This window comes from Dermacentor silvarum, chromosome 1 (genome assembly GCF_013339745.2).
Source record: "Dermacentor silvarum isolate Dsil-2018 chromosome 1, BIME_Dsil_1.4, whole genome shotgun sequence".
In the NCBI taxonomy this organism is placed as follows: Eukaryota; Metazoa; Arthropoda; class Arachnida; order Ixodida; family Ixodidae; genus Dermacentor; species Dermacentor silvarum.
Window position 1 is genome coordinate 76,769,673 of NC_051154.1, and position 17,371 is coordinate 76,787,043.

General features: G+C 40.3%; 1 protein-coding gene across 1 annotated transcript in view; it reads left to right on the top strand.

Annotated features, from left to right (window-relative positions):
- LOC119466610 (1-phosphatidylinositol 4,5-bisphosphate phosphodiesterase gamma-1-like) overlaps positions 1–17,371 on the top strand; it is a 76,795-nt gene extending 59,424 nt beyond the window's left edge. The window contains 3 exon segments of the mRNA XM_037727132.2: positions 2,197–2,285; positions 3,453–3,622; positions 12,321–17,371. Of these exon segments, the coding sequence (XP_037583060.2) occupies positions 2,197–2,285; positions 3,453–3,622; positions 12,321–12,351 (290 nt within the window). The 3' untranslated portion in view covers positions 12,352–17,371.

The following is a 17,371-nucleotide window of genomic DNA, read 5'->3' on the forward strand; positions in this document are numbered from 1 at the left end:
TACAGTTGCTGCAAAAGCAACCCGATTGCGTGTGTATTTGTTTGTATACCTGTTCTGGTGGTACATCCGTTTGAACATGACCATGTGTGCATATCTGCACATCTACCCATAATTCTGCTGTGTGACATTATTTCAGATAATTAAGATAAATATTTGGTCATGAAGTTTGAATTGACGTGAACTGTAATTTGCTGACTTAAGCGGTGTCTAGGTGACTGAGGGGATGGAACGTACTTACTAGTTTAATAGTTTCTTGTGCTTATGCTTACTTCTGTTTCATGAATTTTTTTTATTTGTTTATTTATTTATTTATTTATTTTCGGCTACTCAACTACGATGAACTTTAGTTTTCAGAATGGTCATTTTTTTGAGTGTGCATTGCTATCGTATTTGAGTTCTGTACTTTTTACGCTGGTCAGATCTCTCACCCTTCTGATGCACTATTTTCGGATACAAATATCAACCTCACCAAGCCAGTGGCTTTATTGATGCATGCTGTAAACGAGTTGGGGCTATTTAGTGTAAAAGCGTATTAAGTAAGCAGGGCGCAGCCTGTGGTGTGCTGCATTTTATTGAAGATATCTAATGTACAACTAATTTCCCAAAGGTTATCAGTGTTGGCTGGCCATCTGTTCTTGACATTAATTAGTTTACAAAGTTCATGGTAGAGCACTGCACAGGCCAAAAAATTCGGCCCAGACCCATGAATATATGAATGGGCCTGGTCTGGGCCTGCTGGAGGAACTTATATACATGCCCTAAAACTGTCATGGCACGGGGATGAATTTTAAGACTTCACATTAAAACTACATGCAGTGACCATAAAACATTGCAAACAGCTCTTTCCTACAAAACACGTGTACAGCTAACCTGGAAAGGCCGACAGAAGCAAAACCTCAGTTAAAAATATCTGGCAAGGCATTTTATTGTACCCAAGTGTACAGAACTCTTGTGTATACTTTATGTTGTAAATCCCAAGAACTATATGCACTAGTGAAATATGTGACAGTTTTGCCTGAAGGTGAAGCATTGACAGCGATAACGAGGTTTAGCATTGCATGCTAGCTTCTTGCACGCTACTTTAACAATACGCGGAGGCGACATGGCAGCTGTAGAAGCCAGAACACTGCCCTTGCAATGACGGCGCTGATTGGGTGGAGCACGAGGGTGATTCATTTTGTTGCAAAGTGTGGAACATGATGGAGCACTAGCTAGCCTGGTCTCATACTCTGGGTGAGGGTGACTTGGCTTCGATGCTATTGCATCTAAACGCGGTTCTTCATTCACGGGCTATGCATGTGCGTCGATACCGTGACAGCATGTTGGTGGCGGCGTGAGCGCCCCTTCGGTGTCCTAATTGCTGCCACGATAAAATGGCTCTTCTAAATACTTCTTGCAGCAAGAAAAACCTTAAAAATGACACAACTGGAATAAAATAATCGTATCGAGAGCAATGAAATATTGCAATCACCAAAAAGTGGCAACATCCAGACCGTATCAAGAGTGTTTTGTAGTATAATTTTTTTCTTTCACGAGAACAAAGCTTATTTTTTTAGCAACAAAGCAACAAAAATAATTAGCAAACTTTTTGCACAAAGAAATAAAACAAAAAGGAATTAGAACTCTTGTTTATTTTGTTTACTAAGGTAATTAACAGTCAGTTTTCCCAAATTGTCACTTTAGCTTTGCACAGATTATCTCGGATCTAGGCAGAGCGCACGCGTGTGTTTGAAGGTCCGACCTATAGGCTCACCTGGCCCAGGCCCATGGCTTCAAGCCTGAGCCCGGCCCAGGCCCAAAGGCTTCAGGCCCGAGCGCGGCCTGGGCCTGCCAAAAATTGCTTTACCCGACCCGCAGGCCGGGCCTGTGCAGTGCTCTAGTTCATGGCTTCCAAAATTTTTATGAAGATTGTTATTGTGAAGTACCAATGTAACTTGGATATAGCAAGTGGGCAAATGGTCATGACAAAAATAAATAAATAAATAAATCTGATACCCTTTAACCGCACTACAAATTCATAATTCCATGAGGAGTTCCATGCAGTTGTTTTTATAGAAAATTGTACTTTTCTGTCGTTCACTTTTTTTTTTTTTAATGAAGTGGTGACAAAACAATCGTAATGACCATTTTGAACAATGAAAAATAAACTTTGAAATAGCTAGTCAGTTCTGCTGTCTGAATCATCTGTTTCTACAGGTTACCGCAGCATTCCATTAAAGAATGAGTACAGTGAAGAGCTTGAACTGGCATCTTTACTGGTGCATCTTGAGACTCATGCAACAAAGGTGAATACTGTTGTTTCCTCTCATCTGTAGCATTGTTTGAAATCTGTGCTTTAAGATTTTCTTTATTTAATTATCATGAGAACTTGGGATCTGCTACCTTCCTCCTAAGCTGTATCACGTCGCTCTATACTTATTTTCATACTTAGCTAGCAACACTGTAGAATTTGCGGAAGTAGTTCAGTCATATTATCACTCTGTGTGTTCCATAAACAACTGCTGTTTGATCTGCAGCACCTTCTAACAATCGACTTATTCAATTACCACAGCTATAACGTGTGGAGCTAATATTACAAAATCATATGATATCTGTAGCCTTTTTACTTCCAATATGTGATGGATTATGTTTTGGTTACAAATGCAGGCGACACTCCATGGAAGTTCAGATATCAATAGATTCAGATCTGTGACATCTTCTATGTAATGATAAATTGCAGTTATAGTACATATAAACAATGTTATGCCAAATTATATTGAGCATTCCCATTTCTTGCTTTCATATGTGATGCCCTATTTTTTGGTCACAAATGAAGGCAGTGAACAAAAAATGCTCAAACCTTCACAACATTGCCTGCTAAGTGTGAAATAGAGAATACAATAGCTGGTGACAACTCAAGGGTGTGAGGGACTGTTCTGAATATCTCTGCACTCAAACTCTTCTCTTCAGAAAGGAGCCTATTGAGCTTGTAGTGCAGTTATATTTGCAATACCAAGTTTGCTATGTTCAGGAAACAAAATTGACTACAAAAAAGTTTTCTTGAATTTGCGCAACTCAGAATCAGTTGCTAATTCAAGAAAAATTAATGGAATAACAACTGCCCAAACCACCACCTTGAAAATTTACAACCCTCAGACGGGAAAATGTTGACTTTGGTAAAAAAATACAATTATTAGCATAAAGCTTTTATAGTGAGTGCAAGTCATGCATTCAGCAAAGCTTTGAACTTAAACTGAAAAGGTGTGAAAGGTATGGGTTAATGGCAGGGCAAAGTAGAATGAACACGTCAAAGGCAGCAAACCCATGTAGAAAAAGACTATAGTGAGCTAAGTCAAGTGTGGGGAAGTTGTTACAAAAGTGCTTTGAAATACCTTGAGTACCGTCGATGTACCTTTTCAGAGTGTTTATTTTCACATTAAGCTTTCAACTGACGAGGCAACTTGTACCAACAGGAGGAAGATGAGGCATATGTGTGCATTCAGCGCCTGAGAGATGAAAGCCGTGAGCTGGGTCGGGCTTTAGAGGAAAGTGAACGCCGAGGAGATGTGCAGCAAGCACAAGCGCTACGTCAGCAGCTTTCCACCACCCAGGAACAGCTGCGCACAAAGCGTGAGGAACGGAGGTAAGAGGGCTACGTAACTTCATGGCTGAGTTTGCATGTTTACGACTGTTACATATCCTTTACTCTCGACTTTAGTTTTCGCATTGTTAGGAAATAATGGAAGTGCAGCTAATTGAACTAAAAGATACTAATTAACTTAAAGTGACTTTTGTTAACTTTTTCTGAAATTTTTTTTTAAATGCTGTGTGCTTCTGGTTATGATTAAAATTTGGGATCAGTCCTCATCACAATCAATTTCCGCAGAGTTTGTGCCCTGATGTATGCCCCTTAATCAAGAGAGGTCAACCTGGGCCATAGGTGCCTCTGGTGACGAAGAACTCGCCACCTATCTAGCCAGTTGTTGGGATCAGTACACTTCATTTTGCTAACAGGAGTTCTGTATGCCCTGTCGAAGGTGTGACGAAAGCAGACTGGTTAGCTGCTTTTGCAGCTCACCAGCAGTCGGGGCAAACGAACAAAAGGTCATAAATATGCTTCTCTTGTATGTCGACAAAATTGAGATGACAAATTTTTGGCAATATGTCTTTGCTAACGTTTTGGCTGGTGGATCAGCCTTCGGAAGGGTTCTGTGGTTGCCCACCTTTGGCTAGATAATCTGTAACTGTGAGGGCGAGCTCTTGAACCTTATAAAAATTTTATTATGTGAGTCCTTGAACAATGATCTCCTCCAGTTTTATTACATAAAGTCATGCCCAATAGTTATTAATTGTTAATAAGTAAATTTCAGTTTGGTCACTTTTTTCTTGATGCTCTACCTTGCATTTAACAGGAACTGCATCTCCAAATCCCACTATTCATAATACTAATAATGGTGTCATAATGTCATGACAGCATGCTTGCACATAGGCAAGTTACAGCAATAAAATGAGGAAGCATAGACCCTTTAGAAAAGAAAACCACATTTTGATAGTTATGACAACGGCATAGTCAGTGATTGTCTCATCAAATAATGTGGTTAAGCTAACAATCAGCCCTTTATTTATGGGGTATCATTTTCTATTGTAGTCTATTAGATCAAGAAGAAGACCTTATGGCAATTTAAGAATATGCTACATGGATTGCATTGAACTAATGATGACACGTTCATCTTTAGTTAGTATAGCTACAAGATTCGTGAGGTAACATTAATCTGATATTGTGACCATGTTACATGCAAGAAGAGGCAATGCGATGATAGTGATAGCAAGGTGAAAAGCAAATGGATAACAAAACACATAAGCAATATTATACAAAGTGGCGTTTATATTTCTGTGTATCTAAATCAAATCATATGAACTGTAGTCGAAACTGGAGGTACAGTTTGAAGGAAGCAGCACATGAAGCACAATGATGAACACGAGAGATGTAATGTCATGTTTCATGCATGCTACTTTTCTCCGTTGTGCATAATGAACTAGTTCCTTTAACACCTGTACAGTAATCATAAAGGCATGCACGTAAGTTTGGACACCACAGGAGCACATGCAGGTGCATGCTGCCTGATGGCACGGCAGTGTGTGTTTACTTGCCTCCTTACTCGCTAACCTGTGGTCACTTTGAGCAAGTGTGCACACTGCTCATAAGAATTTGTGATGGCCACTGCCAGGGGCCTGTAACTTGTAAAGATTATTTTTCTTAAATTCTATTAATTCCTTATAATCCAACCTGCTGCATGGCCAATGATAGCGGGGGCACGGCTTTATGCAAGCCAATCACAATGTGCTAAAAGAATGAAAAATGAAAAGAACTGTTACAACATACACCTCCTATCTTTGCTGATGATGAAGCAGCAGGCTCCACCAGTACAGGCGGTGCAAGCAATGAGTTCTAGATCTTGAAAAGTAGCACCAAGCTTCATCATCATCATCACAGCTGGTTGTGGCTGTCACAAGTTCCAACAAGCAGCACACTCATCAGCTCACTGTGACTGAATGAGCAGGTCTGCAAGTATAGAAGGATGTGCGTACTGCCACCGTCTTGAAATTAGGCACCACATCGTCAGATGGCACAAACATACTGTTACAAGCACGGGAAAAGGGGTTTATTTAGGCATGCGAGAGCAGGAACAGCAGGTTACAAACAGCTGGAATGGCCGCTGCACAGTCGTCGTTTTCCTCGTCCTTCCTCCTTTTGATCCGGACATCCCTTTTACGCGCTTGGACGCAACATACCTCTCCTCGCGGACAAAGCCCACTGGGCGAGTCAACTGGCTTGTCGTGGCGTGCATGATTTCAACCTGGCGACATGCGCGACTTGTGTCCTAGCAGAGCATCGACCAGTGTTTGTGAGGCGCGCGAGAGTGTAGTTCACTTCGCTGATCTTGTCGATGACAACATACGGTCCATCGTAGTTTGCCAGCAGCTTTTGGCACAAGCCGCGCTTCCTTGTGGGAGTCCAAAGCCAAACAAGATCACCAGGGTGATATGTAACAGGCCGATGTCGTGCGTCGTAGCGTGCTTTGGAGTTTTCTTGCGATGCCAAACTCCGCAGATGCGCAAATCGCCGAGCCTCTTCTGCGAGGCATAGCATATCGGCGACCACATTATTGTCGTGGTGGTAAAAAGGGAGGACAGTGCCGAGCGTATACCGGAGCAGGCAAGCATATAGAAGGAAGAAGGGGCTGTAACCGGTTGTCTCATGTTTGGCAGTGTTGTATGCGTAAGAAATGAACGGTACAACTTCATCCCAATTCTTATGACCGGATGCAACATACATGGGAAGCATATTCATGATCATTCGATTAGTGCGCTCAGTGAGGCCGTTCGTTTGCGGATGATACGGCGTCGAGTGCCTGGGGTGCGAGTCACATAAACGTAGAAGCTCTTTCACGATATCCGCTGTGAATTGATGTCCCCGGTCGCTTATAATAACACAAGGCGGTCCATGTTGCAGAACAATAACGTGAAGTAAGAAGAGCGACAATACAATTTGCCGTGGATTTCTCGTGGTCTCCAAGCTTATGCGTGTGCCTATGCATCAACAGTATATTACCTTTCACGGTATATTAATAGCTCATTCGTCCCCCCTACATCAGACGGCAGTTGTCTCGGCTAAACCACATAAGTTGAGACAGCGTACTTGCAGATGACACTAACTAGATGAAACATAGAGCATGGCACATTGTACGAGTTGTTTAAAAGAGCCTGCCATTATGTATAATTGCCTGATGTTGCAGAACAGTCTGTCATTGCTGCTGACTATGTAAAGACTGCATGACTACATTGAGTACAGCCTGAATATCAAGCTAGTATACCGTGGTGGAGGATGTTAATGATGAAGTTTGAAAAGTGCCTACATATACTAATGATTGAAAGCTGAGCTTGAAACGTTTCCTGGCTTTTCGATATCAGTGGTTTGAATTGTATAATTTGTGAAAGGGGAAAAATTGTCATCCACTCGAACTTAGCATGAAGCTACAAAGGAAACCCATACGGGCAGAAAAATATCTGCACAAATTGACAGGGTGCTGTCAAATCCTAGACCAGGATGAATTTTTCCTCAACTGCGAAGCGTTCTTTTCAAAGAAACCCGTATGGGTTTCCTTTGTAGCTTTGTGCTACGTTCGGGTGGATGACAATTTTTCTCTTTCGTGATACTTCCTCCACCTTGCGGGATTCCACAGAACTGATTTTCTGTATAATTTCTGTAGAAGGGGGAGTGGTAAATGGCCCTTTTAATATACATTTTTGTGGCCTGCAAGGCGGTATGTGTGTACATTTTCGTGCTGTCGCCATCCTCCAACTTGTGCGGTTTTATGTTTTACATGCAAGCGTAAATGCGCCCCCCCGTCTGTCAAATCGGTGAGATTATGTTTGTCGCCGCAAGTGAAGTGAGCGCCAGAGGAGGAAGGCGCCTGGAGGTGGAAAAGAGAATCGCCCCGTTAGCACCCTTTCCGTTTGTGCTTCGACGCCACAGTGCTCGCTGTGCATGTTCACGGCGTCTCTTCTTTGCATGTGTAGCAATATGCGCTTTCCCTGTGGCACACGAGGTGTCACATCGTCGAGATCAGTGTGGATCTGCGATTCGCTGTACATGTTCGCGACATCCATACACTTGCACGTAACCCGCGTTCACGAAGTGAAGCGTCACTGTAACTTTTTGTTTACCCTTTTCTCAGCAGGACATGCAAAATATTTTGTTGCTGTGGACTCGGCCAAACATTAATTTGGCAGCTGTTGTGTGGAGCTATCTCATATCAGCATGCAGTTAGATCTGTCCTTATGTTGCAGCCTATTGCTGCACTATGAAATGAATTTGCAAAATCCACTGCATGGCAATGCTAACAGTGTTGTGTGACTAAAATGTTAATTGTATGATTTTGTGCACTCTTCAAATTTTCTGCCCTTGTAATGGATGTTATGTTTATCCGCAGAACTGAGTAATGTACATGTATTCTTTATCTTTCATCGTTGCTTTGAATCAGAGAGCAGGAATGGGTCATGAATAGCATGCTGTAAGAATATGCTTGATATGCGACATGCTTACTAACCGTGACTAATTCCAATAGGTTGCATTCATGTGTGGTTAAGCACTCTTGGTTTCATTAATTAAATTGCTGTTGCTGCAGTGTAACCATTTAATGTATCATGAAATGTTTTGTTTGATGTGCAGTGCAGTGAGCACTGTGCTGTGGTTTCCCATGCACCTTTATTTGGGTGTGCAGTGGGGTGGACCTGGCAAAATTTAATGATACTGTAGTCTATGAGACTTATTCGGACCTATGTAACCTGTATAGTCTGCTGACTGTGTGAGCCCATGTGAACACACCCTGTCAATTTCTGCACATGTCCTTCAAACTCATCAAAGTTTTGTATTTGATAGTACTTCTGCTTTCTTTTAGTTATGTTGGTGGAGTGGCTGTAGATGGTACAAGGTTGTGGGCTCTTTGCATGCTCAATTTTCACTAATGTCTTTCTCTCTTTGTTCTCAAGGACCACATTCACTGCACTTAAATGACATCGATGCCAAAGGTTCGTGGCCTGTTGTAATGCTCCAGATCTTTTTGTGTCTCTCTCTTGCATTTTGTAATGTTCCTTGCTTCCTGTCTTGAACTAATATGCACATTTAGATCTGCAAATTTGCAAAGTCAACTCTGGTAGCTCAATATTGCAACACTTTGCTTTGAAGCTGTGTCCTGGGCACTACGTCTGTAAAATCATAAACACCTACAAGTGAAAATTTCAGAGTTGCAAAATTTTATGTTTTGCTTAGCTGTCATCATTACATGACTGAACATGTTTAAAATGTGACTGGTGTGGTTATTCATTGCAGCCACTGTCTATCACTGCAGTCGAAGTGCAATTTTTTATTATTTTTATCAATAATGACTAGAGCATAACTGTAGAGTTTTAGTGCTGTAGAAATCATGTCAGTGTAGTGTGAAACTATTTGCATGCTGCACTTAGCTACAGTTTAGCATCGGGATTGTGACTAATAAAGGCAATGAGATGCATAGTGTAGGCAAAATAAACAGAAACCTAAACATGTGTACAGTATGTTTCATTTTCACAAGTCATTTCACGGTGCTTCTATAGCAGATTTTTTGGCACATGTTGCACATCTTTGAGGGAGCTTATGATCATTTTGCTACAACACTGCGTAGCTGGGTGACACAGCGCACAACGCTGTGCTGTGAATTGCTGCTGCACATACATTTGTTTTTAATACATATTTCCACTTTTCACATCTTTTTTCCTATTTTCTCTGTATCTTTTTGTTGTAACTTTCCTCTCCACAGGACAGTTCAGGTGTCCACTGAGAAGTGCGACAGTTATGATGCCCGCAGCCCTTGATTTCCTACCATCTTTGGTCCTTCTGTTTACAACAAACTACTAATACTTGCATCCGCACATGTGAAATTTATGTCACACACTACCTGGACCTGTATGAGAAGCTGAATAGTCAAATTTCTTAACGAAGCACAGGCATTGGTCAAATGGGATAAGAAACATTGCTTGCTGTCTCCTTCCTTATCCTGTTTCACTAAAATGTGGGCCTTATGTAACAGCAATACAAAAATGGTTTAGTATGGTGCTGAGTGACCAGTATCAATTAGTTAATGGTGGCAGTCATCTGTAATAAGCAATGGTCATTTATACAATAAAAAATACTCTCGGGACAAAAACTAATATGAATATACATGAGCTGGTAATTGAACTGCATGTGCCTTTGAGAGAGCACGCATTATTAAACATGTAAAAATGTGCCTGCTGAAAGCAAAAATATAACTAAATATATGAAATGAGAAATATGCATTTCAATGTTCATGCAGCTCTCAGATGACATGGCGTAGCTTATCTATTTTCTTCTAGAATAAAAACTCACTAGTGCTCTAAGAGTGCAGCTTTTCCTTCTTTCTCAAAGTGAATTAGTGGTGGATGGAAGAAAAGTTTGCTTTTTCAGATCATATATACCCTAAACAGCAATCTTGCAGAGGCTGTTTTAACATCTCACGTTTGCTTGTTTACTTTTTCCACTTACAAATAATGGCGTCCTTGCTTTCGTTTGTTTTCAGCATCTCAGAACAGATTTTGCTGATCATGTTACTTTGACTAAATCGAGACACAGTTAAACGTCAGTTTTATGTATTATTTTCTTTGGAGCCTTTTGAAATGAAAAGAATCATAATGGTGATGTCTTCTTTTCTAAAAGTGTTATTTACTCACATCACATTATGCTCTTGGAAGCACAGTCAGAAAGCCAAAACATTTTCTTGGCCCAAGTACAGGAAACACTGCCCCACTGTATGGCTTCGATGAGCATATTTGTTGGTGGAGCTTGTATTATCTTTTCTGCATTACTTGACCACTTGCTTATTTGAAAATATTGCCTTTTTTTAGAGTTCCGAACTGTTTCCCTCGAAGATGCTGTTTCAAATAGGAAAGCTAACTGCCGCTAAATTATTTGTTATCCAATGCACCATTGTTAAATAATTTGTTAGTGTAGCACAAAGGGAGCTACACTAATCTGGCAAAATTTAGCTTGGCAGTACATGAACCATTTGGTTCGTGTTGTGGCAGCAGAGTTCCCTGCATTTGTGGACAACTGTGGAAAAAATGGAGCTGAGCAGGCCATGTAATGCGTAGGATGGATAACCGGTGGACCATTTGACTTACAGAATGGATACCAAGAGAAGGGAAGCGCAGTTGGGGACTGCAGGAAACTAGGTGGGGTGATGAAGTTAAAAATTTGCAAGCGCAAATTGGAATCAGCTAGCGCAAGACTGGGGTAAATTGGAGATCACAGGGAGAGGCCTTCGTCCTGCAGTGGACATAAATATAGGCTGATGATGATGATGATGATGATCAGTGCCATGTTTCTAGCTTTCAACAGCACTGAGAAAGATGCACGAGCTTTGCACTATGCTTAATCGGAGACTTTTTTTTATGTGTTCAAATGTAAGAAGCACACTTATGTCTGCAGATCCTTTGTACAAGGCCATTCATTAGTACAACAAAAGTAAGGCCAGGTGGGGTCCTATGCTTCAGGCATGCTTTTGCATAGCTCTTTTGCTTATCACCTGCAAAGTTTAGGAGGCAATATTATTGAGGAAGGCTTGTGTCTAGGAGTCCTGTTTATAAAATATCAAATCAGTCTATGGAGACAAACCCGCCGTGATTGCTTAGTGGCTTTGGCGTTGCACTGCTAAGCACGAGGTCGCGTATTCAAATCCTGGCCGCTGCGGCCACATTTCGATAGGAGCGAAATGCAAAAATGTCTGTGTATTGTGCATTGGGTGCACATTAAAGAACCCCAGGTGGTCGAAATTAATCCAGAGTCTCCCACTACGGCATGCCTCATAATCAGATTGTGGTTTTGGCGCATAAAACCCCAGAATATATATATATATATATATTTTTTTTTTTTTTCTGTGGAGACAGTTTGCAAAGCACAGATCTTTGCCTGTGCCAATTTTTTAATAACTGAATAACCGTACAGGTTTGCTTAAAGCGACCAACAGCTGATATTCAAAGACCTTGTCTATCTTTTGTAATACAACGTAAATGTTATTTAAAGTATCATATCTGCAGCAGTTAAATAATATCTGAAATTTTTTGTAATATATTTTATGTGAAAACTCTTTTCATCTAATTCTGTATAAACACTACCAGTAATGACAGATGATAGCAATGACAGGAGCACTCCAGAAAAACTCCACTTGTACGATGATGAGCATTGACATTAGCTAAGCGAGAGTGCAAGGTGGAGAAGTAAGCATAGAAACAGATGTGTTTAGTTCTCAATAAAAACTTTGTTAATGAGTAGCCTAGTCATATCCCACTCACAAACCCATGAGTTCATTTTTGTTTCTTGGAGTGAATAGCACTCGTATTCAACAACTTTGTGCTGGAGTCCGCTTGTATTGCGTATAGAAAGAAAAAAGTATTTTTGCCTGAACTTGACTTTCATATTTCACTGTACATTACATGTGAGCTCGCAGATGGAGTTTTCACATCTTTGAAATAAACTCGGTTTTGATACAGGATCCATACAGTTCTACAACACGGCTAGTTTTCTGTCATATTTGTGGAGAATCTCAATGAGAATGGTTTCTCTCTCTCTCCCTTTCCTTTTTTTTTTAACCATACATTTTGATGCTGCCACCCTGGTAGCAAAAATCTCCGTTGCTGCACTCTGCTAAAAATTATAATGCTGTCGGGAAGAGTTTAGATAGAGTGCAGATGAGTAGTAACAGTGTTGTCATGCCTTCCTCTTGCAGGTTGCAGTTGGAAAGATCTCAGCCAACGTAATCTGCCAAGCAGACACCCGCAGCGCATTTACGGAAGTGAGACCCCTGCCATCCAGAGCTTGCTGATAATATTCTGTATATTTACTTTGTTAAGCTTGACTCTTGATGTGATATTTTACACATCAATGCCTTCGAGAAGTTAACTGTGTTGGGGTCAATTATGTGTGCTACTCTTGCCAGCCATTCAGCACAGATATTTTGGAGCATTTCATTTTTTGAGAGCTATATGTGTATATATATATAATATACAAACACTATTTTCGAAGTTGAAATGCATGAACAAAGTGTTAGTTTACTTGACAAGAGGTCACCACACAAATATTCAACTTTTGCCTATCGTCTTTTTTTTTTTTTTTTGGTCATGACTTTTCATTGGTACCAAATATTCTTCAGACTGTTACATTTTATACAAGATTTCTGCAACTGGGAAGCTACCGGTGAGTGTGCCATGCTTCCTTGTTGCATATTTTGTGTGGGTGGATGTACATACACCCATTGCACATGCAGAAAGGTATGTGCATATTAGTTTCTGAGGAGTTTTAAGAAGTACTAAATGGTGCATGTCCAGCAGTAGAAAAAGTTGCACCTATTCTTTTGTCTGCTGTTTCACCTAGCAGCAGTCATCCTACTGTGACAGCTATGCTATATGTGAGGTGAAGTACACATGAGCCTTTAGTACCTGTATTGCATGTGCAGATGGTAACTTGCATAGCTTTGCAGTATATGGCTGATTTAGGGCAGTGTAGTTCTTTTGTGTGTGGTGAGCTCCTTGAGTGAGATCGTGCTTGGAAACAGTCATCCATTTAATGTCAATCATGTGAACTGTGAAATATACTGACCAAAAGAATTTGGAACCTGACAACATTAGTCCTTCCATGGTTTGGGAACAAGTGGGGCATTTTCTTACCACTTAATTACAAGTGCTGTCTGGAACTCTATTCACTTGGGTAGTTTTTCAGCATTTGTCTGTGGCCACTTCAAGGAGGGCAGTTACCTAGGGAAATGTTGGGGCATGTGGCTTGAGGCTTCCATGTAAACATACTTCTGGTACTTATACATACTTTTAGCAATGACAGTTTTTGGTGCTTTTTCTTAACTGTAGAAGTTTGGGAAACATTAGTGTGCTCTTGACATAGTATGTGTGTGAACATATTTCTATGGATAGTATAAATAGTGCTTTTCGTTTTTGTACATTCTGAAATTCTATGTGGAAAATATTTGTATTGTTAATTAATGTTCCGGAATTCAGCGTTCAGGACCAAGTAGCTAAATAGCATTCTGAATATTATTTTCCCACTTTCTTCATCTTAAAGGATTGCTGACATGACTTATTCTACTCGTCATTTCTTTGCATTAAATGAAGGTCAAAACCCTTTAAAACCCTACAAAAAAAAATTCCAACAGACACGATAAATGTTGAGTTAATGCAATTTGCATTAAAGCAATATAGCGGCATGCCATGTTGTCACCACAGACATGCAAAGTAGCAATCTCGCTGCCAACCACAATGCCAAATGATATCACGACACAGTATATCTTGTAATCACATCACCCCAGTTGAAACTCCGTAGTATCCCTAATATTCTGGCTGAAATTTCATTACAATGGCTCTCCACCAAGTACTCATGCTCGACGCGGAGGTGTATATTGTAGATGGGGCACTATCGCTTTAATATATTTAAGGCCACATACCCTTTGTGTCACCTTGACACATTAATTCTGGAGAATTGGCCAAGAATGGGCACATACCAATATCACGTACACAGTACCCCAAGTTGTCCGTTCGAGCACATACCCAATGCCCCATGGTGTCTGCTTGGCAAGACGGCCCAAGCTAGTAGACAACCTGGGATGACTGGGTGAAAGAGGTTAGATACATACCACAAAGTGGGTAAAGTTCCCAAAGAATGCTAATCAAATTAATACTGGAGTCAGAGCACCTTAAATAATTTACTGCTGTAGTCCTTGTATCCATGAACCATTTTCGCTTACAGCTTATTTTTGCTCACTTTTGTGAGCAGTTTCATCATACCTTGACTTAGTGATACACATCAGCAAATATTTCTCTATGTCATGACTGTCATGATAACGTTAATGAAACCAGGTCTGGAAACATTCATACTTGCTTAAGTGTCATCTTTTTTTACGTGCGAGAAGCATGTCGTAGAGCTCTATGTTTAAAATGTGTGTCAGTACTCCTTTAAGGGCAGGGGTGGGGTGGGGGGCAGAAAAAACAACAAAGGTAAAGGGCATTGTGTACCGACATTGACGAGCATTGAAGAACAAAAATTATCAAGAAGTATATTTAATAAGGCTCGTTGTTTTTGAAAAATGCACAATATTTAGCACTGTACTGCTATGACTTTGTAGGTCAGTGTTGATTGTTCTTAATGTTGCACGGTGCTGTAGTTCACTATCATGTTGCTATGTTTGGTCTAGCACGTATGTTGCAATATAAAATATTTATCATTGTAGGAGTGTTAGATAAGTACTAAATGAAGTTCTTGAGTAGCTGCACTATTTTCTTTTTTTCACATTCCTGTACATTTTCTCTTCTCATGAATCTAGTTTTCATTAATAATTGCAATCTTTAGTTAGTTGCCCTTGCTTGCCTATTCCTAATGCCCTTCAGTGTTCAGCAGTGGGCAGCAATTGTAACAAAGAAGATACGTTAGATGTATGAACCAAACTTGTTTCTTGTATTAAACAGTGCAGGCTTGAAATTTAAACAAGTGGGTCTATTCTTTTTGTTGGTCCAAGATTCTAGAACTGTGCTTGTGCCCTATTCTAGTTTGTACTAAAAATATCCCTATATCCCCTTAATACTTACAAAATGTGTTCTTTGGCACAAGCATGTGCTGAAACTTGAGGCTGCCCAACTATTAGGATATTGTGTTGATGATGTCTTGATCGTCATGCTTGTTGGATAGTCGTAGTCTTGGGCTGCCTTGTCTAGAGGTCACACAAACCATAAAACCGGTTGAAGAAATGAGCCAATATGGTCACATTCATGTTTTGTGCTACCAGTGTACGTGAACGCTTTTGTTATGTGCATTGCTTATTAAACTGCATCAGCACACACGCAAGAAGGTTTATGTAATGTTTATGCCTCTTGAAATTTGAAACCTGTGAAAAAAAAATTACTTGGTTATTGTATAAATATTTATGGTAAGTGTACTTTGTGAGACGATATACTGGCATTAAACCTTGTGACAGCAGGGGCATTCGCCATGTTCATTCAAACAGTTGGTGCGATTGAAGAAATGTCTCTTTGATGTGCAATCCAATTTCAATAGTGGAATACCTAATCTTCTTGTTTGTACAGTATTGCATTTTGTCAGACAAGATTGTGTGACATTTGTGTGGAGCAGCTAACCGTCTCACACTGTTACTTTCATTAACTGGCTGTTAAAGCTTTGTGCCATTACTACTTTTATCTTGTTGGTTCCTTTCTCTTTTACAGATGTTTGTTGTGTAGATGATTTGTTGCAAGAGCACAGAATGCTGTAAACCATTGGGCAAATTTAACGGTTTTGAAAAATAAATATTCAGCTATGGGGACATGCATATAGTTTCCTAGGGTTGCGTGAATGTTTATTTCCTACACAGAATCGAATACTACTGAGTGGTGGTGCTGCTTTGAGTGGCACATAAGTATCAGGGGTAAAGAAGAAAAATTTTAACATTTAATTTTTTTTTATGCAATATTTATGCACGTGGAAAGATGCATATAGCATGAAAATGTTTAAGCAGAATGGCTCCAGCCATACTTTATTTGGGTAGTGGTGAGGTATCGCAGGATGATTGTGCAAGTTTGACCAAGGCATGGTCTAGGTAATGCCATGAACCCTTTCATAGTGTTATATAATACTAGATGTATTTTCTCATTTCCTGCAGAAATGATTGGGTACCGACTGTTCCATAAATGATGCAGTTCCTTGTGGCTAGAGTGTTCCAAACAAGACAGAGGTTCACAGGAAGATGGAGATGAAGTTATAAGTATTGGTCGAACAAAGGCACCTCGCACTGGAGCTAACATTTCAACGAAGGGACAACTCCCCATGTCGAAATGTTGGCTCCATCCTGTAAAATCCCTTGCATCACTGCCAACCTGTGATCTTAAAAATTCATATCAAATCCGACAGACAAGCTAAAAAAAGGAGGGGGGGGGGAGAGAAACTGCGTGCATTTTTTAAAGTGTTAACCCTGAGCACACGTTTTGTGGGATACATGCGCACGGTATTATAGTGACTTGCCCTTAGATGCACAACCCACAAGCAGCAGCAAACTTTGAACAGCAGAGTGTGACAAGCAACACATTGTATTTACATTGCAGTTACTTTTTTTGGTGACTCTGCTGTTGCCGATTTCACCTGCGTCAGGAACTTGTCAGAATAAACTTGCTCGAAGCAAGAACCTCGTTCACCAACTTCCAAGAGTATGGTTGGAGACCAACAAGCAAAACTCATTTGCAAATGCGATATGTTTTTGTAAAACCTGAAGCAACGATGGTAAAATTGAACAAGACCAAATTCGTAAGCTTGATAAAAAATTCGGGAGTAAGCAGGCATGCCCTTGTTCGACCACTGTTGGCGCTAGCCCAGTTAGAGAAAATGAAGCTCTTTAGAACATCTCGTTTCTGTGGTCTCGGAGCACACTATTGTTGGCAGGTTCAACACCACTAGTGGGCTTTTTCATCATTCTGCGTACTGTTGCAGCAGGCTACGCAGTCTTGATACACGCATTACTTATGCTGAATATGCCTGCTTAAATACAGGCCTATATAATACAAGTCTATTTGCATTGCTGCTATTCACGCAACCCTGATTATCTCTGATGCGCGTGTCATTACTTCTGTTCCTTTGCATCTCAATTTTAAATTTTTGTCGCATCTTGTGACCCATTAATACCACTTAATTTTTCATTTATGTCATCCTAGATATTTATTTGCACTTGTTACTACATGGCAATCCATTTATAGTATGTGTTGTAGTGAAATAAAATGATCAGTCCTGTGTCAA